General features: G+C 32.4%; 1 protein-coding gene and 1 non-coding gene across 2 annotated transcripts in view; both read right to left on the reverse strand.

Annotated features, from left to right (window-relative positions):
- The window catches only part of LOC123666425, a 53510-nt gene that overhangs the window by 5180 nt on the left and 23529 nt on the right, over positions 1–24801 (reverse strand). Inside the window, exons 3-6 of the mRNA XM_045600517.1 lie at positions 24358–24480; positions 12355–12451; positions 2059–2168; positions 92–199 (exon numbers count right to left, since the gene is read on the reverse strand). Of these exons, the coding sequence (XP_045456473.1) occupies positions 92–199; positions 2059–2168; positions 12355–12451; positions 24358–24480 (438 nt within the window). The remainder of the gene's footprint in view (positions 1–91; positions 200–2058; positions 2169–12354; positions 12452–24357; positions 24481–24801) is intronic.
- Trnar-acg lies at positions 5400–5472 on the reverse strand. Its single transcript has one exon. It is a non-coding gene; the product is annotated as a tRNA-Arg (tRNA).

Genomic DNA, 24801 nt, shown 5'->3' on the forward strand with positions numbered 1-24801 from the left:
CACACATCTATTTTTATTCCGGAATTCCCCTGGGGTCAGACCTTATGAAATTGGGGTAAAATCAGTATGTATAAAGTTGAAAACTTCTTACCCGCGGCCAGCTGCAATCTCTTTCAGTTCCTGCTTTTGTTCAGTTTCGTATTTCCTCTGGAGTTCGCGGACGTGCTCTTGCCGAATCAATTTCTTTAAGGCTTCGAAACTGTGGTAATATTATTGTTCTTATTAGTTCATAAATCTATTGAATAAAAATGAATTGTTAAATGCGCTACCAAGCGTAAAACTCGAAAATGGTTGAAACAATTTAGTTATTTCGTATACTTTGTAGATGTTTGTTACGAAATAATGGAAATTTCGTAAATAAATGTAAAATTTACGGTAACTTCATCATCATCATTACAGCCTATACAGTCCACTGCTGGACATAGGCCTCCACAAGTTTACGTCAAAAATAACGTGAACTTGTGTGTTTTGCCCATAGTCACCACGCTGGGCAGGCGGGTTGGTGACCGCAGGGCTGACTTTCTCGCACCGAAGACGCTGCTGCCCGTCTTCGGTCTGTGTATTTCAAAGCCAGCAGTTGGATGGTTATCCCGCCATCGTTCGGCTTTTTAAGTTCCAAGGTGCTAGTGGAACTGTGTTATCCCTTAGTCGCCTCTTACGACACCCACGGGAAGAGAGGGGGTGGCTATATTCTTTAATGCCGTAACCACACAGTACACAGTTTACGGTAACTTAACAATTATTATTTAAACTAAGCGTTTGACAGTTAACAAGACAAGAGAAAGTCTACCGGGTGAGCTGGTTGTGAATACAATACACATATTATATATAACAATATTTTCTACTGAAATCATAAAGAATCATTAGTAAAATTATTGTATTTATATAAATTGCACACAGGAGCTCTGGTTACCTTACTCTCTAACAAAAACACAACATTGCCACTGCTTGAAAGCAGTATTATTTAGCTTTGATCTTCTGTAAGACCGAGGTACACTACCCCAGTCGGGCTGCTCTTTAATTTGAGCAGGAAATTTCCTGCTGTGCCCTAGCTCAGTTCTAACTTAACGTTTAGAATAGCCATAATATATGAATATGATCACACAAAATAATTTGTGATATAAAATAGGATATGAAACCACGTTGAAGTTCCGAATAATTTCTCTCGCAAGTTTCACGTCATTGCAGATTATCCGAGATTAATCCTTATTTGGAAGTACGGGGAGCGTTCGCATGGAGATCTAGTTTCAGTTTAATACTGAAAATACATCATAACTTTTTACTTATCTCGTCTGTGTGATAGAGTATGTTCTAGTGGAAATTTCTAGACTAATATTTCAGTTTTTTAAGTAAATTTTAATGATTTTAATCGTATATTTTAATTTATATTTAATGAGATTTTGAATGAAAGATGATCAAGCTGATTTAAATTTTTGCAAGAAAAATACAAAATTTACGTGATTAAATTCGTTTAAAAAACTGATTATCCTAATCCTAAGAATTCATTTTACTTTTTCTTTTGAATAATAAATAATGTGAAATATTGTTTTTACATTTTTGTGTAATTTACAACGTAACGTACGTTTTGCCAAACACGATTTCGACAATTTCATTAGTATATTTTTTACTATTTACTGTTTGTTGATATTATTTTTCAAGAACCGCGGGTAGACGTAAAAATATTATCATTGAAAGAAACGAAATTAACATTTTATCTCTGTTGTTTTCTTTAAAAGCTTGTAACAAATGGCCACAAAATTTATGACTACCTTCGTAACAAGACCTACCTCACAAAAAAAATCATCAAAATCCATTCATAATTGGTCGAGAAATCGCATAACAAACATACAAAAAAAATGTAGTCCATTAGAGAATCTCCTTTTTTTAAATCGGTTAAAAATGAAAACCTGTACCGAGTTGTCTATATTATCTACTCATGTGCTTGATTGCATTTCTTGTGGTTCAGACAAGGTATAGTATTTAATTACACTTAACTCTTCATGCTCCTCTGTAACCTTAGTCAGTACTTTATATGTATTAGTTAAAAACATATTTTACCTGTCTCTCTGTGGTGGTACCATGAAGGCCGGTCCACCGCGAGGTCGAGACGGTCCAGGGTACCGAAGAATCTTTCCAGAAGTATGTGGCACGTTCAACATTCCGAACATCTGTAACAATTTAATTATTAATAATTGATTTAATATAACCTTATTTCAATGAAATAAACTCGGATCACAAAAATATTCACCGATTTATTTCACTGCTTGATCTGTTCACATTGAAATGTTCCCCACTGACGTTACAAAGTGATTATTCAGACATCTAACCTCTTAATTCCATCTACCCTACAAAAATCATTAACTTTAAGCATTGCTACATATAAATAATCGATACTAACAATTATTCTAGTTTTAACATTGATATTATTACTTGATTATAACAATATTAATACTTGATTCTAATAACTGACTAATACTTGATTCTAACAAATTATATACTAACAAATTATAAGAATAAATAAACGCCTTACACTCGAAAACACACACACAAATGCCCACAAACGCGCAAACGGCGGTCGAACGCGAGACCGCTAGCACCCATACACTCGTATTTAAAAAATTAATATATATTCTATTATTATTATTATTTTATGGGAGTACGAAATTGCCGTGAATCTTGGAAATTTTCACATCTCGATAATAACTAAGTACTTTGTAAGCGTTCTCTCAATTAAGTTTATATTTAGCTCGTCCTCTTAAGAGCGAATACATGTACCGTGTAAGGAATCTAGTCATGAACTGCTAATTTTAAAACTTTTTTAAGTTAAAATATTTAGAATAAAAATACAACTTTAGGTAAAGAGATTATAAAGAAATACTAAATTATACCGATCAAAAAAGTATATTTTTTCATTTTTTCCTCTCTTTTTGTTTGGTCGTTGTTGGCCGCGTATGCCAAATCTGCCTTATAATAAATAGCGTGTAACAACACGTCCTTTTATTATTTCGATTATATATAGTGGCTTTTAAGAAGCGAGACACTTTATTAAGTAAGTAATAGTTACTGTTAGTCATAAACATCATTGTAATGACAGGAATGGAACATGTTTCCAGTTTAGAATAATGAAAGTGAATTAGTAACATTTTACCCGCTTTTGTGATATGACTGTATCCAATAGAAAAGATTTATGGAGTGTTTTTATTTTTCTTTTATATCTATTCGCAATTGTGAATTTAAAAGTTATAGTTTATTTATTGGTATAAAACTATGACAATAATGGCCTATTTTTCTTCCCGCTGTTAGATTTGTTCGTAATTTATCTGTAATATAAACTTTATTTACAACCGTTGTAATTGGCCCTAAAAATGGTGGAAAGTATTCAAAGTGTAAATTTAAAAAGTAACACATTCAACATCCCACCGTTGGACATAGGCCTCTTTCTCCATGTATGAGAAGGATTGGAGCTTACTCCACCGGTTGGCGGATTTGTTCCCTACTATAAGTAACGATCGCTATTAGGTATTTATGATAACAACCGGGACCGATGGCTTGACGTACTTTCCGAGGCACGGTGTAGAGACAGACAAGGACAGACATCCAAACACCGGAATAATATAAATAATATTTGTACAAATACAAGTATTCATCCCCGCCGACCGAATCGAACCCGCAAATGTGTAGGCGACTACTCCCACCACCACCAGAGCGGTTATTGTAAACAACCATTTATTACATTTTATATTATGAATAAGTGTCTCTTCCACGAAACATATTTATAGAATAAATGTGGGCAGCAGTTACCCTATGATACGTTGGTTGAATAGCTTAGGGGTTTCAAAGCGTACATAAAAAAAGGTTTCAATAAGTATAAAATGTAATCTAATATAAAATTTACATAACAAAGAAAAAAGATATGTTCGAAGCAGCTTACTACGACACGTAAAGAACTGTGTGTGTGTGTGTGTGTGTGTGTGTGAGAGTCTGTGTGTGTGTGTGTGTGTGTGTGTGTGTGTGTGTGTGTGTGTGTGTGTGTGTGTGTGTGTGTATGTGTGTGTGTGATAAACTATTCTATGTATATAAATCATGATAGTTGAATCAGTTTATCAGACAGATTTTTTGAATCATCCATTATCCAGCAGCTTTTAATAGTTCACTGCTGGACATAGGCCTCCACTAATGTTCGTCATTCTCTCCGGTTCTGCGCCTTCTGAATGTAGTGGCTTTCCACTGTCTTCTTCAGGTTCTCATATTTTTAGATGATCAGGTGTTCAGGATTTTTGTATATGTACAAAACATAAATTTATAAGCTATATAGGATGACCCATAAGTTCAGGAAGCAAGAATTGAAACAAATATAAATATCCATCCCGAGCGGGAATCGAATCTAATACCGCCAGTGTTTATGTCCACCGCACACCACTAACCCGAATTAGTTGCCAAATTTTACAATTTATATAAATATTTTTTTTATCATTTCACTAGCTTCTGCCTGCGACTTCGTCCGCGTGGAATAAGAACAATTCTGTCATACATGATTCTTGTGAAACTTCTACTGTTTACGCAGCGCACGCAGCGGAAGCTCTCAAAAGAAAAAAAAACCCTATTTCAAACATTCTTCATTGGTGCTCCGCTCCTATTGGTCTTAGCTTGCTAATATATATAATATGGGCTATCTAACACTGAAAGAATTTTTCAAATCGGACCAGTACTTCCTGAAATTAGCGCGTTCAAGCAAACAAACAAAGAAACGAGCTAAATTTTCAGCTTTATAATATTAGTATAGATAAAAAACTATCGTATTAATCATTTATAAATTTTAATAATTATAAGTGTACAAAGTGCGATAGCTGTGACGTATTGAGATCAAGTCAATCGCTATTACCATATTAATAGCGTTTGACTGAAGTTCAATCGCTCCATTGATCTTTTACACGTAATTCTTTTACACGTAATTAAATAAATTAAATAAATAAATAAAATAAATAAATAAATAATTAAACGCCTGTTCTAAACATTTAACAAGTTAAACTAATTTCATAGTAATCGCTATCAATTCATAACTATGAAAACATTAATTTCACATCAAAGTATTAATAAATAAAAATTATTTAAATTTATATTAATTTTAAAATATATCTGGATAGAATTGAATATGAAATTTTAATTGACGATATTTATCATATTTAAAAGTAATATTTTTTTTTGAAAAGAAAAAAGTAAAAAAAAGTAACATGTAACTCAATTTATAATAAAGAACAAGCAACGCCATCTTTTCAGTCTAAAAATGTGTTTCTTGGGTTACATTTATTGATAATAATAATTTGTCGATGAACGTAGACAAAAAAATTATAATTATAAAAAAGAAGTATACAACAACGTGTTGTATAAAAAAATTCACGCGACCCTGCCAGGATTCGAACCTGGAATCTTCTGATCCGTAGTCAGACGCGTTATCCGTTGCGCCACAGGGCCTGTGCTGAACTTGTTAAATTTTGTCATCAGAAGTAGACTGAGAAACATAAGCAAGTTACAAATTCCATCGCAGTTTCAGTTGCTGTGACTTTCATATTAATAAAACATTTCTATATTGAATCGTAGCATGACGTTTTATAGTCTGTTTGTTTTCAATAATAAACAAAAATAAAATAATAATATTTATTTATATAGACCATTACTTGCTGACACGGTGCACATTAGTTCCGATATATACATTATTTGAGAATATCTATTTTTAATTTTTTTAATACAAATCTTGCCCTTACAGTAATAATAATTAAGAATTATTTGGTTTGGTGCAGTCACTTTAAGTTACGCGTTCATAAGTAGCGCCCAAAGCATCTTATAAATATACACTTCAAAGCTGCCATGATTCAAAGTACTTTCAAAGTTTACTTAGCTTGCTTTATTTATAAAATAATTTTTATTTTTTTTCGCTGCCACAGCTTTTACACGGTACGTGTTATTTAATTAGATTCAGTAATTTCTACGTTTTTTTTTTGTTTAAATAAATGTATACTATTTATAATAATATTACAGTCTAATTTAATTATTTCTGATTCTTTATCTTTGTTTTATTTAACATTCAGTTATTTTAGGGACATCATATCAACGTAATATGCAATAATTTACAAAACAGATTATTATTATAAGATAAGAGACGAAATTAATATTGACAGTAGGTAGGTATACTTTTTGTGTTATCGCGTTTATTTATCATTTTATTTTAAAATGGCTGTGCCCGCGACTTCTGCCGCGTCAAATTTAACAAAAAAGTTATTTTTCAGTTCGCAGACTTATGAAATAAATAAACTTCTAAAATAAAAGTAGCCTAAGTTACCCCTTATTACATCAGCTATCTGCCAGTGAAAGTCACGTCAAAATCGGCCCAGCCGTTTCAGAGATTAGCCGAAATAAGCTGACAGCCTGAACAGACAAAAATTGAAAAAAATGTTATTTTGGTATAGGTATGTAATGTGTATACATGCATATTAGTCCAGTCATTACGTCGGAAAAATCGGGTTAGAAATGCAAATGAACCGAGAAAGCCAATTTTGGATATTACGTAGGGGATGGCTAGAAAAGCTTAAGTTCAAATTGTCGACCAAAATAACCTTGTGGGTTTTTCGCCATCTTGAAAAAAGGGTTAAATTCAGTTTTTTTTTATCATAACTCGGTTCCCCGTTGAGATACGAAAATTTTTTTTTGAATACTTTTTTGTTGCTCTTTTTACGATCTACAATTAAGGTCCTATACATTTTTCACGTATCGATCATCGTTATCGAGATATCGTTAAAAAAAGCCACAAATTTTGGAAGAAAAAATTATTTTTCGCTATTTCCTTTTTTCTAGATATGTATAGATGATATTGTTGGGGATTCCTTCGTTTCTACTTAGTGTATCATGTTCCTTTAGTGTATAACTTTCTAAAATAGTTTTTAAAGCTGAACAGTAACACGCAAACTATTGAACTATTTAGGCAGGTAGTTGTATTTTGACATGTCACATGACATTTGACATCACATTGCCTATATGTAGTCTGTAATTTGTGAAATTTTTGTATATATACATACATATTTGGTTTAGTTGTATTATCTTCTTTATACTATTTCACGTTTTGGTTCTGTAATGTCATGATATATTTTCAAAGAAAAAAGCATATTTTTTTTCTTATTAATGGCTATTAACATACCCTAAATACGTATCATTGCTCTTTCTATTTTTACTATGTATTAGGCATAATTCTTTAGTCTAGACTTAATCGTTTATACAAAGGACAAATGACGCCACAATACACGATATATCAAAATGAAATACGTCGAACGAAAAACGTAGTTACAAAAAAATCCCATCGTTTTTACCCATTTTATACAGTTAAAAGCTACTAGTGTTTAATATTTGTGTGAATTAAACGCCGAGTTAACACCGAGTGAGTGTACGGAGATAATTAATTTTATTGTTAGACCACACTCCGTTGAAAACGAGGAAAAAATACTTCAACATCAAAGCACGGAAAACAAAGGAGGCGGTGTGGCACCGGTCGAGGCTTTTGTTATAAAAGAATTCAGTTTAAAAGTGCGTGCTCGTTTCAACTAATTATTTAATGTAAATAAGAGACTGTTAATTTTAAACGTTATCTTTTTATTTTGTAATACAGGATATTTTTGACAGGTGATTTTTAAATGACTTCACAAAAGAAAAAAGCCTTTCAGTTCGACTTTTTAAAATGTGTATTATATTATAATTTTTACTGGGTGTATATTTTATCGAAGAACGCGAACTTGGGGAGGCCTATGTACAGCAGTGGACTGCAATAGGCTGAACTGACTGACAGACTGACTGATATTTTAATAATTCTTTTTTTGTTCCAAGGGAAAAAAAAAAACGAGATCTGATAAGTGGTTTTTCAGATATCTCTTGTAATGTGTATATACTATACTATTATGATAAACTTTTCGATGTAATTTAAAGACGGTTTTTTTATATAAAAAAAGGTTAAATATAATTATTTAACCTTATTTTGACTTAATTTGGAGAACTTTCATCATTTTAATCACAAAAATATCGTACAATAAAGTAAAAACGTGATAAATTCTATAACATAATTCTTAGTAAAACGGAACCAACAAAGTGTTTGACATCTTGTTCGCAAATCAATCATTTGTTTGATTTTTTCAACGTCTCTTTGGCCAAAACCTTTTTTTGTTTGTATTTCCCCGATTTCTTTTCATTCGGATTCGTTTTTGTTTTTCTCGTTAACTGTCATCCCATCTATTTTTTATGTTTAGCTTCCGGCCTTGAGTAAGAAATCGTTTATTTACAACGAAATTTTGTTTAACGATGATTTATGGTTTTATTTTCCGCTGTGAGATGTAAGGAAATATTGTGATCGTTACAATATTTTCTTACATTTTACTATTTATAGAATTCGATAAAAGATTTCGTCTATTAATTTACTGATAGTTTAAAAACTGCCTTGCAAAAGAATGATTTAGAATTTATTTCCTTTTATACTGAGTACCTATACTATACTAAGAGCCGTTAAAGCTTTAAGCTTAAGACGATATCGCACATGCTGGTAGTATTATGTAATGTTTTTACTATTTTTTTTCCACTGTTCATGTTTGTATTGTTATATATTTTGTGTACAACAATTAATCTAAAAAACCAAATTAATATTTTAATAATCTGAAATATTTATTTTTTCCTGTCTACTTTTATATATTAAAAATAATTTAAATTCAAACTTTTAATTAAAATCTAGTTCGATAACAATCTTTGCCATGTCCTTGACCTTAAACTTTAATGAAATACACAAAACCGTTGAAACTCTTAACTTTCTTCGATGACGAAATACTGTTAAATACAAACTTTACCGACTTTCAAGTTTGTTTTGTAATTATTTAATTCTTAGTTATGTAACCGTAGGTCGTAACATCTGCGAAGTGTGGACCACATAAGTACTTAGAACAAAGACTTTTTATATTTTTACAATTAAGTAAATAACTTTTTTTTCAATTTTAATAAATAACTTTTAAGTACATGAGATATTTTTTAGGTACGTAAACCTATACGCGCTCCCGAATCTTGTCTGGCGCACTCGGTAGGCTCGAAACTTGTCTACTTTGCCTTTCCTTGTATTAATTGAATAAATACAACTCTAATATGCGATGATTGCGGTTTAAACTTCATATAAAAACAAATATTAACTTCTCTTTTAAGTCATAATTTTATTATATTCCCGGTTTTATAAAAATATACTTTATTTTATTTCATCTTTATAGTCTGTCGTGCTGTGTGGCTACGGCACTAAATAATTTAGCCACCCTCTCTCTTCCCGTGGGTGTCGTAAGAGGCGACTAAGGGATAACACAGTTCCACTACCACCTTGGAACTTAAGAAGCCGACCGATGGCGGGATAACCATCCAACTGCTGGCTTTGAAATACACAGGCCGAAGACGGGCAACAGCGTCTTCGGTGCGACAAAGCCAGACCTGCGGTCACCAACCCGCCTGCCCAGCGTGGTGACTATGGGCAAAACACATGAGTTCACGTTATTTTTGGCGTGAACTTGTGGAGGCCTATGTCCAGCAGTGGACTGTATAGGCTGTAATGATGTGGAGGCCTGTGTCCAGCAGTGGACTGTGAGAGGCTGAAATGATGATGACGATGAATGATGAAGATATTCTCAGTTCGGAGGCACATTAATTTTCACTACATGTCTTTTGTCCACACGTTTCAAGACGTGTGTCTATAAAGTGTTGCTTCATTTCGTTAGGTCGTTGTTTAGACGTTGGTGGAAATGTGTATGTGGAGATGGATATGCTTAAACTTTAGCTGGTAGAATTCAGAATTGTAACGAGCTTGATAATGAAACATTTATTTCCTTGATTACATTCAAAAGCATGTAATATTCACAAGCACTCTTTCCTCTTAGTCAATTTTTAAAGTTTTAGTTTTTAAGTTTTAGTTTTACTTTGCACGCAAGTAAAACCAGATTTTAAACACAATTGAAATATAAATCGTCAAGAATGTGGATTTGAAATAGTAAATAATATGTACATAAACTCTTTTAATTTAAGATTTTTAAAGGTTTTTTCTCACAAAGGGAAAACTTATCTCATAAAAGAAATTACTTTAAAGAAATGGAAGTTCGTAAGCGTAGGTAACGATGTATACACTTATATTTACAACTAATTTGAAACATTTGTAAAAAAAAGTTGTTCATGTCAAACATGTTCCAGGTCATACCGGATACGTATATAATCATAAATATTAAGCAGAACAGAATAATCTAGAAATTTTTCATGACGAACTTCCTTCATAGCCAAGCACATGATGGATATTTAAAGATATTAGCGCTTGAAAACAGTTCACTGCTTAATTTTTTTGGTACAATTAAAAATCATCGTCCTTGTTCAAATAATCTTCCATAAACTTTATTTGGAACGGTTATGGTATTTGACTGATTCGCTCGTGCTATATTTAGTCGGTTATATTATAGTTTCTATGCTTTTACCAACTAGTAAATAATATGTACATAAACTCTTTTAATTTAAGATTTTTAAAGGTTTTTTCTCACAAAGGGAAAACTTATCTCATAAAAGAAATTACTTTAAAGAAATGGAAGTTCGTAAGCGTAGGTAACGATGTATACACTTATATTTACAACTAATTTGAAACATTTGTAAAAAAAGGAATGTTCGTTACAATACGGTTAAATTTGTGAATTTATTAGCTCGCATTTTGGGTAGCCTTCGAATATATTTTCCCGATTTCGCTACAAATATCTTTTAGTAATATAGGTTACATTTTGTATGAATAAAAATATTTACTCAAATATAAAAGTATCAAATAAATATTTTAATTTAGGTATATAATTTACATGAAAGTGCAACTATAAGGATTTCTATTATCTATTCAGAAGAAATAGAACGCCAAACCGGTTCTTCTTAGTCTTAGAATGAAATAAATGATCCAAAATAATGTATATTATTTCATCTATCTATAACAAACACAATGTTTAAGATATCTCGTGCCTGTGAGTCGTACTGTGATGTTATATAGTCTGCAATCATCTTCATCAAACAGGCTATTTGTATCATTAAAAAAGTTTTGAAAATACGTTCCTTTGACTTCATAATTTATAAGTTGAATCAGACGAAACCAAGACTTGTTTGACTTGCTGATTTATATTTTCTATAAATATTAAAATTACGTTCCAGAAATAGTTTTGTTAAGTATTAGTTGAATTACATTTAAGCAGATTTGACGGTTTGTCCGTAATTAAAAAACGCATTATAGAAACTAATAACAACAGTGGAGTTTGTGATTATCAGCGCCAATTAAAACTTAAAATTATTCATGACGCTTAAACCTTATCTTAATTAGAAATTTACTTTGATTATAGATAAAAACATATTATTAGATGTCCTTCATTTTTATAATTTACTAGCTGACCCCGCAAACGTTACTTTGCCATATATCTTATTAACCCGTTTAATCCCCCCCCCCCTATAACTTAGGGGTATGAAAAATAGATGTTGGCCGATTCTCAGACCTACCCGATATGCCCACAAAAATTTTATTAAAATCGGTCGAGCCGTTTCGGAGGAGTTTAATGTTTAACACCATGACACGAGAATTTTATATATTTTGATTGATTTGATTTTTTTTTATAATTTAATAAGACTCGATATGATTATTATAACTATATTATATGAAAATTGCTATGATATATTGAATGCTATGAAGTTCCTCTTCCGTCCCGTTAACTAATATATGTACCTATATCTTGTGTTACCTTAAATTGTAATTAACCAGTGTGACCTCCTTCCTACATATACATATAAATACAACGGAATTTTTCCTATCTGTTGTTATCTGTGTGAATTTTCACCACGTACCTAGACTTGGTCTCTGTGTATGAAATGTATTGAAATACTTATTATATTCCTAATAAAGTGATTTGCTGTATACACAATTTGAATTGTTGTTACATCTGATTCATAATTTTGACCTAACTACGACTAAAACGAACTAGACAGTTATAACAAATAAGGAACCTAGTTGCTAGCGATTAATAATAATAATACACTATTGTACACCAAAAACAGAAATGATACATATCAAAGAAAGAAAAATATTAACAATATATTCATTAGGTACAAAGGACGGCCTTATCGCTAAAAAGCGATCTCTTCCAGGCAACCTTAGGGCAAAGGAAATGATCTAGCGTTAGCATAGGCGTACAAGTTACAACAAATTTATAATAAATATTCAAATAATTAAACATATACATATAACAATACATACAGAAATAAACTAAGTTATTTAAATAACGTTATTTTACTCACCTCGCGATAATCAGGTGTGCGAACAACGTTCGGCGGTGCTTTAGTGATGACCCGTCCGTATGCCTCCCGAGGGATGGTCGGGAATTGATACCGAAATCTGAAACAAGATAAAAGAAATAAATTTTAGAAAGATCTTACCGTACAGTACTGGGCTGTTAACATGGAACTGTTAGCCATAGTTCTCCTCTTGTTATAAATGAGGTTATAGAACACGTTCCACATAATACCGGATACGTATATAATCATAAATATTAAGCAGAACAGAATAGTGTAGAAATTTTTCATGACGAACTTCCTTCATAGCCAAGCACATGATGGATAATGGATTTAAAGATATTAGCGCTTGAAAACAGTTCACTATTTAATTTTTTAGGTTCAATTAAAATTATCGTCCTTGTTCAAATAATCTTCCATATACTTTATTTGGACCGGTTATGGTATTTGACTGATTCGCTCGTGCTATATTTAGTCGGTTATATTATGTTTTCTATATATACTGATACTGAGTCTGACAATTCATACTGATGTGCATGAAATCTTTATCATTAGCTGAATCCGCAACAGCGTAAAAGTTTTGGCTATTATTGTTTTTTTTTTTCTTACTTTATTGGCCATTACAAAACAAATACATAACATTTTTATCAGATGTATAACACGAAAACTTCATGGGTTTTTTGTACAGAAAGCACTTCATCTCATGAAGTATAATTAAAAAAAAAACATCATTTAAAGCGTGAATTGATTTTCGTGATACTTACGCACATTTCTTGAACTACTTTGAGCAGTTCATTTATGTATTGCGGTATAAGATACCATATACATATACGAGTGTACTAAATTATCTCATCCAAGATACGTATCGTACTGTAATAAATACTGAATTAAGTGATAAACAGCAATAATGTCCTAATTCGTTGTATCATTTCGAATAACATAAATTTTGTTCAAAACATTCAGAAATTTTGGCGCAACACGTGACCAAGAAATAGACTAACAGAGAGAAAAAATAATAATTTAATTAGTTTAGTTTAAAGAATTTACTATGGATTATGCAGAACTTACCAATTAAATATATATTTTAATTAGCGACCCGCCCCGGCTTCACACGGGTGCAATGCTGATACTAAATATACTACAGAATGTCTTTATTTATAGTATGAAGCTAGCTTATAGCATGGTTATTAACATAATAACAACATTCAAATATGCGTCGTTAGATTACACGTTGTTACAGAATGCGTTGAAGAAATAAAGGTTCACTGCTCGTTCCCCGTAGGTGATAGCGTGATAATTTGTAGCCTATATGCTGACCCGACTTCTTGATAATATTCGTGCTAAATTTGAAGTAAATCCATGCAGTATTTTTTTAGTTTATCCCGGACATACAGACAAACAGACAAAAATTCTAAAAACTATATTTTTGGCTTCGGTATCGATTGTAGATCACACCCCAAGTATTCTTTTAAAAAAATATTTAATGTACAGTTTTGACTTTCCTACCATTTTATTATATGTATAAATATCTTCAAAATATTCCTACATAATTTGACCTAATACAGTTTTAATATAAGTACAAAATTAAAGGAGTTAAAAATAGCACTTTTTAATGTCGCTCTTAAAGTAAAAGATTCCAATTCTATTCATTTTTCTAATGATTGAATATCATTTTGACCTATATAGAACTTATAAAGTGAAAAGATATTGAAAAAATTTCATATTCGTTTTCCAGACTCTTAAGTACCCACGCAACACTCAACGTTACGGCCCACACCTCACATTATTAAACGATTGTAAATTGAAAAGAATACTCAAGTAGAACATTTAATAGATCTATCTAATATGTAAAATTCTCGTGTCGCGGTGTTTGTAGTTAAACTCCTCCGAAACGGCTTGACCGATTCTCATGAAATTTTGTGTGCATATCGGGTAGGTCTGAGAATCGGCCAACATCTATTTTTCATTCCCCTAAGTTATAAGGGGGAAGGGGGGGAGGTTAAGAGGGTTAATAAAATATTATAAAATTTGTGTGCATATCGGGTAGGTCTGAGAATTGAACAACATCTATTTTTCATAGTTATAAAGGGGGGGGGGGGGTTAAGAGGGTTAATAAAATATCATAAAATTTTAGGTTCATATCGGGTAGGTCTGAGAATCGGCCAACATCTATTTTTCATAATTATAAAGGGGGGGGGGGGGTAAGAGGGTTAATAAAATATCATAAAATTTTGGGTTCATATCGGGTAGGTCTGAGAATCGGCCAACATCTATTTTTCATTCCCATAAGTTATAAGAGGGGGGGGGGGTATTGAGAGGGTTAATAAAATATGTGACAAAACAACGTTTGCGAGGTCAGCTAGTAATAATATAAAATGGTATTCCTATGATCGAATAGACGTCTTTAATAGAACTCAAGAATCTTAAACGAAAAATAGTTTGTTATAAGTATTTCTTTAGAATGAGACGAACAAGTGAGTAGGTTTTTAATCATTAGGTTTTATTGCATATACTAAGTCTCATTTCAGCCGTGAATTGTAAAATATGATTCAGCCTACGTAGTACTATTTCCCGACTTTACTATCTACTTACCTGCCTATCACATGTATTTAAGGCAAAAAACGTGGGTTAAATATTTACTTGAGTAGAATATTTGTGTTTAAATAGTTTTAAATTATAGTTATCACTTCAGTCTATCGCAGTTCACTGTTGGACATAGACCTTCACAAGTACGCGCCAAAAATGGCGCGAACTCATGTGTTTTGCCCATAATCATCACGCTGGGCAGGCGGGTTGGTGACCGCAGGGCTGGCTTTATCGCACCGAAGACGCTGCTGTCCGTCTTCGGCCTGTGTATTATTTCAAAGCCAGCAGTTTGATGGTTATGCCGCCATCGGTCAGCTTTTTAAGTTCCAAGGTATTAGTGGAAATGTGTTATCCCTTAGTCGTGATCGAATTTGATAAGAGAGGCTAATTTATGCCGTGTCGATGCCTTAATCTATATGTAATAGCCGACTGATATAGAAACATTTTTTTTTTCATATAAATAGTACACATATATTACAATGACATTGTTACATTGAAAATTAACAAGAATAATGGATTTGCTAACTTCATCTCCTAGTACTAAGGTCTCGTATATAAAGTAAAAAAACTACAATTAATTTATGGCTTAATATTAGTCTCGTGGGTTGCGGAAATGGAGGATCACATCATTATTCTCACGTTTAAAATAATAAACACGACCCTTGTGAAAAATGGGAAATTTATGAAGTATATTTGTAAAGTTTTAAAGGTTAAAATTTCAATTTCAGTAGAATATCTGAAAGAGACCAACTCGTTTCTTGACGTATGTATGTCTTATACCAATAAAGTAATATTCTCGCGGCACGTTCGACACACAAGCGAAATATAACAATGCCAAAGAAAAGCTCAGAAAATATTGCAGCTGACATGTCGTCTACATAGAATTTTAAAAATAATATTTTCTGTTTTATTGTAAATGAATTTAAGTAAATTTTATTACGTTTACTGCATTATACTATTATTCGTCAATGTTCAGTGGAGCAGAGTGATGGATCTAATTCCGATCCTACATTGGGAAAGAGGTCCAGCAGTGGCATTTTATAGGCTGGATCAAAATAGTGTTGATTCAAACTATACTATAGAACAGTACCATTATTCTATCAAAATCGGGAGCAGCTCGACTGGGAAAGTACCTAAACCTTATAGATGACTACAGTTAAATATTGATGCTCTCAAGCAATGTTATGTTATGAGAGTACGATACGCAGAGCTTCTGGGAAGAGTATAAAGTAGGGTCAGCAGTGCGTTTATGATGCTCCTGATACAGGCGTCCATTATGTGAACTGCTTGCATGTTTGCTCACCTAGTAGAATAAAAACATATAAAAAAAACCTATGCTTTTTAACATTTATTTATTTATTAATACTTTAAAATTAGGTAAAGAAATTCTATACACAGTTATAAGGAGGTGTGAACAAATTTTATAAAAATTAATGATGTTTATTTACTAATTAGGCATTATTTAATCACGCATTATTGGATTGGTTAGTTCACACAAATGAAAAATCTCTAGCTACGTTGGTAAGAAATAATAATTGTGTTTGCTAGCAAACGGCAAAATGAAATGATAAAATTACATCGACAAATAAGTAGACGAAACAAATTAACAAACATAGTTGTCACCACAACGATTTTCGGCGATTCCCCTCGATTTCTCTGGGGTGCAATCATCAGATCCTGGTTTTCTTCTATGGTACCATCCTTGGGATATCTCCTTTCCAACAAAAAAAGAATCAGCAAAATCGGTTCATAAACGACGAATTCTATCGATTCGTTCGAATTGAGAAACCTCCTCCTTTTTTGAAGTCGGGAAATAATGAGATTTAATAAAGAAATCATCTTCAAAGTAAGGAAAATATTTACGATTTAAGTCTTATATATTTTTACATAAGTCTTTATATAAAAAAAATCCCCAACGTAAAATCTCATCAGCTTGTAGCAATAAAACACGATACACGGAAGTCTATAAGAGTACGCGTAAAAATGAAAATGTATTTTCAAGTATTCCCAGAAGATACTTTGATAGGAAACGTTACTTACTTTGTATTTCCAATAAAGTACCAGTAAATACACGTGGGCGTAGACGTGGCTTCAAGTAAATATGCACATACGTACCGTCAACAGAAATGTTTTCGCAATACTAGAAAATATCAATATGAAATTATATACAATATGAGGTCATATTTTTTTTTACTTTTAGACTAGCTCCACATTACCAGTGTGCTTCTACTAACAATGTTTCACTTGTTATTATCATTAAAGAGTATAGATAATCACCTTCATCTTCGTATGAGTAATTTAGTTATGAATATAACTCGATTGAAATTTCTTACAACCAGTTTCAATACTCAATCAGTTTATCTCTGATTTTGCTCGATAGAATTTTGACGAAAAGTCCATACAAGTTGTTTTACTGAAAGCACCGTTAGTTTCAATCGTTACATACATGGATATTAACATAATGGTAACAGGTTAAAATCTGGATTAATACCGTTAACGCCGCATTGGAGCAGCGTGGTGGATTAAGCTCTGATCGGGGTGATCTGTGGCTCTGACCCTTCTATATGGGGAAAGAGGTCTAATATGCCTAACAGTGCGATACTACAGGCTGAAGCGAACGACCGTTAACTTTTATGATCATCTCATGCACGGTGATGAAACATTTTAGGTGAAATATTGTTAAAATTTTTTGTACTTATTTACAAAAAAATGTACTAACACAGATTCTTTGTAGTAATTATCGAAAAGCTCCAAATGAAATATCGTGAAAAACTTTTGGAAATTTCACCTCAATAGCGTAAATTTACCTGGTTTGGGGGTATAATAATAATTATGTGGGAGATATGTTATACAGATATACAATATTATACACATAACTTTCAAATCCTTTTTAATTCTACCCTCAGAATTTATGTCGAGTGTGTGACATTAAAACGACTAACTCAGATGCATGAACTGATAGTGAGAGTTTATGCAAGTGAGTTTTGCTCACGTATTTCAGTAGCGACTACGAATTTGTGTTATTGTGTAATAGCGATTTATTTATAGCATACTAGGACATGAATAGTCTATATGCAGGTAAATCTGAATACTCAAATACAATCAATTGGTTGTAAATAGGTGTTTCTATATTTTTACGTACCATATGTACATTACACAGTTGTTCCTGAATGAATGCGTGTATTATTAGTTTCTAGAAATAATTGGAGCAAAATTCGTATTTCGGTTTCTTGAAAACAGTCCTATTTCGTTTTACTGGAATCGGTCAATCATCACTGACAGATTCGAAGATAGCTCTACGCAAATATACTATAGATATCAACATCTGTAGTATATTAGCGTAATAGTATAGTAGTGGTAGGCCGACTAGTGCCTGAAGCAATTATCGTAGACGTTATATTTCCAAAACAACTCCCTACAAACTAAATAAAAAAGGCCCCAATTTAAAAGAATCTGACATCACTAGAAATTTAGATGAAGGAGATATGAGAAAGAGTGTAAAAGTGTTACCATAAATAGATTTATAATTGGCGTTTACTCCTGAATCAATTTTCATAAATGGCCCCCGGTTAGAAAAAAAATATGAGAACTGAACGAATGATCTCGTTACGTTTTTCGTAACGCCATCTATCGGAAAAATAAATTACAAAGAAAATGTCGTCGTCTACAGATAAAGACAACGACGCCATCGATCGATAGATAGGTGGCGGTATTTGATTCGTTTATTTACGATTTGATATAGTATTTATCTTTTTCTTAGACTAATATGCCTTTTTTGCGACTATTTAGGCAGTCGATCTGAAGGAGTAAGCTCCAGTCGTACACACACTTTTTTAAAATTTCTTTCATTCATTCATTCAGATTTATGGCTTCCAATAGTGCCAAACTAGCACAGATGATTTCGCCTATGTCACGTAGAATTTTTAAAATTTCTTTAATGCTTGGATAAAATGTTTGTTACAATATAAATACATAATGTCAACTGGAATCGCCGTTTGCACCTATAATTGAGGTGACATTTAGCAAGATTATAATGTACGACAAGTATTAAGTGTAATGATCTTCATTTTGTTGACACACCTTTGAAATAAAATAAAAATAAAACGAACCAAATCGATAAAGACGTTTTCGTGTTATAGCGTGACCAAGGGAAACAGATTTTTTTTCATATTAAGTAATAAAATGAATAAAATATGTTTAATATAATATTGAAAGAATGTAACCAATAATATATAAGAATATACGTACATGCGTTCGGTACAATGGAAGTTTCCTATAAACAAAACAAGTATTGTTTGCTACAGCCGGGTCTTAACTTTCCGTGACAAAGTAATGTTAAACGGGACGGCACAAGAAGCCGAATAGGAAGTAACCGTGTACATTATGTTCCTCACGTACGTTACAAATGGATAAAGTTTATGCGGATCGAACTTTCCGGATTTGTATGATTTAATTATTAAAATATATTCATTATTCCTTTTCGAGCGTTCTAAAAATAATTTAATAAAACTTTTTTGGGCTCTGTATTTTTGTATTTATGGTTCAAATCAGTGTTTCAGTTTTCTGTTTTATCTTGTTATAAAAAATAATATAGTTTTGTTAAATATTACCTCTTATTCGTTTCGTAATCGTATGTTAACACAACTTTTGACTCTATTAGAAATTACGTTAGATTGACAACGTTTTCGCGAGGCACAGCACTGCAGGAGAGAACCACCTGATACTCCTGATAGCGATCGTTACTCGTAGTGGATTAAGCTCTGATCCTTCTCCTACATGGAGAGGAGGTCTTTGCCCAGCAGTTTGATATCACAGGCTGAATAATACCACAAAAAACACAAATACAATGTTTACTATACTATTATTATTATGTGCGCAAACATAGGCTACGTCAAATTTTGTTTTTAACAGACATATATTTACGTTAGGAACGTCTGAGTGCTTCATTGTTCTGTCCTTTGATGCTCTCTAATACGACTTATGTACCCAATATTGTTAACAAAGGTACGAACGCGTTTGAGGCACGTCAAGACGAGAAGGTAATCTGACCTTTTAACTCATCCCTTTTTGCGTGGTTAATTTTTATTTATTTTGATAGAACTTTTACTTTTATTTATTTTTATACGTATTAAATTAGTTATTTTAATAAAACATCCTTCAAGAGTTTGTTTATGAAAGACAGGAAGAGATGAGTGAAGTGAATAGAAGTTACGCAATAATGTTAGTATTTTCATACCTACAGATTTGTGTGAAAATATAGAAAGAGTAAACTTCAGATAGGTACGACGTTTGATTGAGGGCAAAGAACAACACGGAGGATTGAGGGCAAAGAGCAACACGGAGGATTGAGGGCAAAGAGCAACACGGAGGATTGAGGGCTTATTTAAACGATGTTTTAATAAAAAAATCAAAATTTTTTAATTATGTAATAAAAGATTGCGATAACGTTATATTGTTATTATGACAACCTATTTTTAAAAGAAAACTAAAAATTATGTTTATATGCTATGACAGAATTGTATTTAAAGTTGTAATACTTGGTCAAACATTTTAAGTGAGCTTGTATCGTTCTTATTTATACAAATAAATAAAATTGGAGTGTCTGTTTGTAATATTAAAATAACCGTTTTTACTAAATGCGATATGGATGTATACACGATATATATACCAAAATAACAATTTTTTACAATTTTTGTCTGTCTGTCTGTCTGTTTGTTCCGGCTAATCTCTGAAACGGCTGGACCGATTTTGACAGGACTTTCACTGGCAGATAGCTGATGTAATAAGGAGTATCTTGGGTTACTTTTATATTTGAAATTTGTTTATTTTCTAACTCTGCGAACTGGAAAATAACTTTTTTGTCAAATTCCATGCGGTCGAAGTCGCGGGCACAGGACTTGTATAAAAATATGAATAATTAAATTGAAAAAAGCTGTCAAGAATGATGCCAAAAAATGTATAGTATAAAGTACGGGTAAAGAATTTGGTAACATATTTGTTCTAGGAGGTGTTTCTAGGATGCTAATATTAATATAACGCATCAAAATAAAAATGTAGTATCTTTAAAAGAAAGATATAATTGCTACATAAAAAGATTATAAATGAAAATAATCCCATTTTTTTTAACCAACAACCAGAAAGATTTTGATGAATGCTAAATATTTAACAACATCGTACTGCACTGTTACGAAACAACGGAAATCGCTCTATCTGTTCTTTGATCCAACTTATTGTTATATATCTATCTATACTCATATTATAAAGCTGAAAAATATGCTTGTTTGTTTGTTTCTTTGTTTGTTTGTTTGATCTCAGGAACTACTGGTTCGAATTGAAATTTTTTTTTTTTGTTGGATAGTCCATTTATCGAGGAATGCTATAGACTATATAATATTATATCAGTAGGTTTTTTCTCAAATTGTCAAACTTGACTTAAATTTTCCATAAAAAGCCATCGATTTCTCCACCTAAAGATTTGATAGTGGAGACTTATATTTGAACGACAAAAATGTAATATTTATTTATTTTGTTTTATTAGTATACAGTGATACATTTTAACAATTGCTTCAAAAAAAAAGGAAATATCTAAGCACCATTTAGTTGCTTTCGCAAGTACAAATCTATTATTTTTGAATGCTTTAAGACAATTAAAAAAAAAATCCATCATGAAATTAACTATATACACAATATATGAACTTAAAATAAGAAAGAGGTTTATGTTACCATATCGAACCAGTGTCTTGCCAGTTTCGTTCTAATTATTTTGACAGAAGTGTTAAATAGGTCAAAATCGGGGAAGTCATTCAGCTTGTTGATTTGATCTGCGGACCTCAAAAGAAAGGAGTTTTGCCTATAGTTTGCCGAGCAACTAGGCACATATAAATAGTTGAGCGGATGTCTTAAGCATATTTTAGTCAGTTTTAGGTAAATTTTACTTTTATGCTCATAACATTCGTCAAACTTGTTAGACTTGAACTGAAGATATCTCATAAACGTACGCTGAATTGTTTCTAACCTATTGATTTAAACAACATATTAAGGGTTCCAAATCGGTGAACAGTATTCGAGTATGCCACGCACATATGAGCAATAAAGGATCCTGACAAGCTTAATACTATTAAATTGAGTGCTTTGGCGTAGAATGAACCCTATTGACTTATTCCTTTTTTTTACAATATTGTTAAATGGTTTTTATACGTCAGCCTAGAGTCATGAGAAACGGCTAAGTCTCGTATTTCATTTACTACTTTAAGCTCCTGCTGTCTTAGTAGATATTTAAATTTGATGTTATTAATTTTACGTGAAAATGTGATCAAAAAGCATTTTGCGACACTTATATCTAATTTATTTATGAAAGTAATCAGTGAATATACAGTCAACCTGTGCACCTGAATCCATACTCAATGTAATATAGTCTGTAAAGAGCAGCAAATTGGAAGCTGTTGAGCGTCTCTTAACGAAACCATGTTGCTCGGGGATCAACGAAGATGACAAAAAGTTATAGACTTGGGTATGAACTATCCTTCCGAGTATTTTTGCGAATATACATAATTTGGAAATCGGCCTATAGTTTTTCACCTCGCTCTTATTTCCACTTTTGAAGATTGGGGATCTAAAGGCGGATTTCCAGATTTTGGGAATGATACCTTCTTTTAATGAGCGTGTAAATAGTATTACTAGGGGTTTAGTTAGGCTGTCCGAACATCTCGTAATAAATAACGGTGGTATATTATCGGGACCGGCCCCTTTCGTCAAATCGAAGGATTTAAGTAGCTTTGTAATTGTTTCGGGGGTTATTTCTATGTCTGTGATTATATTACTATGGTTGGGAGATGGAGCATGAGTATTAGACTGAGTGCTGGAGGTGGTAGATGACAGAATTGTGGACTGGAAGTAGTTTTAAAATAATCTATAAATATCATCCCCTGTATCAGCAGTATCTCCTTCGTAAGACACGGAGGAAGGAATATTACCAGAACTTTGTTTATTTGATTTTATGAAAGACCAAAATAACCTGCGGTTTTTGGCTATCGAGTCCCCGCATTTTTTAATATAAGTAGTATAACAATTTGATTCCAACGATTTAAGCCCTGTGACGGAGTAAGGAGAAGAAATCATAGTCTTCAGTGTTACCATAAATACGGTACTTTTGAAGAAATTTAACCTTTTCCTTGAGTACCTTTTTCAGAGAGGCACTGTACCATGGTAGAAAGTTAGTAGCTTTTATAACTTTGTGGGGAACATATTTATTAATCACTTCATTTAAGCAATTATAAAAAATAAATACAGCTTCTTTCACCGAATTTTTTGCAAGAGTTTATCCCAGTTCAGATCATTTAAGTGTTGCCTAATGTTTCAAAGTCGCCTGACTCAAAAAAGTACTTCAGTCACGGCTTGGTTGGGAGTTGCTCGTAATGAACACTTTCAATTATTATGTCCAGGGACTTGTGGTGAGCGTCTTCTGGCACTAGTGGGTCGTCACAGGAGGAAACTCGTAAGCCTTTGTTACATAATACTAAATCTAGAATCCTGTTATTTATGTTACGGTGAAGATTATATTGATTAAGATTACATTCCAATAATGTGTCAAAGAAGTAAGTTTGTGACTCACCTGTTACTCCGGAGTATTTCGGATATGTGCTACACTCAAGGAACCAGCTAACGTTGCTAAGGTTAAAGTCACCCATATTTAAAAATAAATTTGTACGGGTAAACTCCTAATGCATAGTTTATTTTTGTGTATGTATATATACTATGCGTATTCGTTATCGCATTTTTACTATAACTTCCCTAACGTTTATTTATTTACAAGATAAAGAAAATTGAAAACTAAATCCGACTACAACAAAAAAAGTAGGACCTCATTTTATGTTAGATGGATGAAAAAGGCCTCGATAAAATATTTTAATGTAATCTAAGATCCTCTAAATTTTCGCACTGGTGAGCAAATACCTCTTCTATTAAATAAGGGAATGGAGTTTAATTCGCCACGCTGCTCCGCTGCGGATTGTCAGATAAAATTCTGGTGAGAAATTAATCTCTTTAAATCTAAGTATACCCTATGATGTCTACAACTTCTTCATATATAGATACGTTAGTATCGCTATCTTTATACCAACAAGCCTCTTATCCTATATCTTGTCTCATCGACTTGTGGTTGGTGTGCAAAATGTATGATCCATAGTAATCCACAGATTACTTTTCAGTAATCATCGCACCGCATTGCCATCGATAATTAAATTGGACGTCAGTGAAACATGCACAGTTTCGTTCAGGGATAATAGACAAAATGAACTAATAATATATAATATTAAGAATATCTCGCAGATGTATTTGACATTACTGTCTAAATGTTACTTTTAGGTTTAATAATTGGTCACTAGCATATGAACTATAAAAATAATAGTATTATGAATATAATACCTTGGGGCTGCGCGGGGCATTGCAGTGTAAGCAGGCCACTCGTTGTACATCAGGGGATCGCGGAAGGGTACAGCTGGTACTTCGTTGATTAGTTCGGGAGCACGAGCTTGTCTCTTTGAGAATCTGTGGACAACATAACAATACATTTGTGAAATATTTGTCATTTTTTATACTCAAAGTAATAACAATAGGTAAATATAGTTTAGGATAGAATATTCTTCTACATGGAAGATCCATCTTGTAACTTTCCGAAATATATTTTTCTAAAAAAAAAAAACAATTGGAGTAAATGGATATATTGTCAGCTTGTGAATACTATAAAATAATACAGTACAATATCAAAAGCGCATTAACTTAAACACAACAACAGCTTTGGTGTAGCGGTGCGAGTAGTCCCCTAAAACACCGACGGTTTTCGGGTTCGATTCCCATTCGGGATAGATA

This window comes from Melitaea cinxia, chromosome 26 (genome assembly GCF_905220565.1).
Source record: "Melitaea cinxia chromosome 26, ilMelCinx1.1, whole genome shotgun sequence".
In the NCBI taxonomy this organism is placed as follows: Eukaryota; Metazoa; Arthropoda; class Insecta; order Lepidoptera; family Nymphalidae; genus Melitaea; species Melitaea cinxia.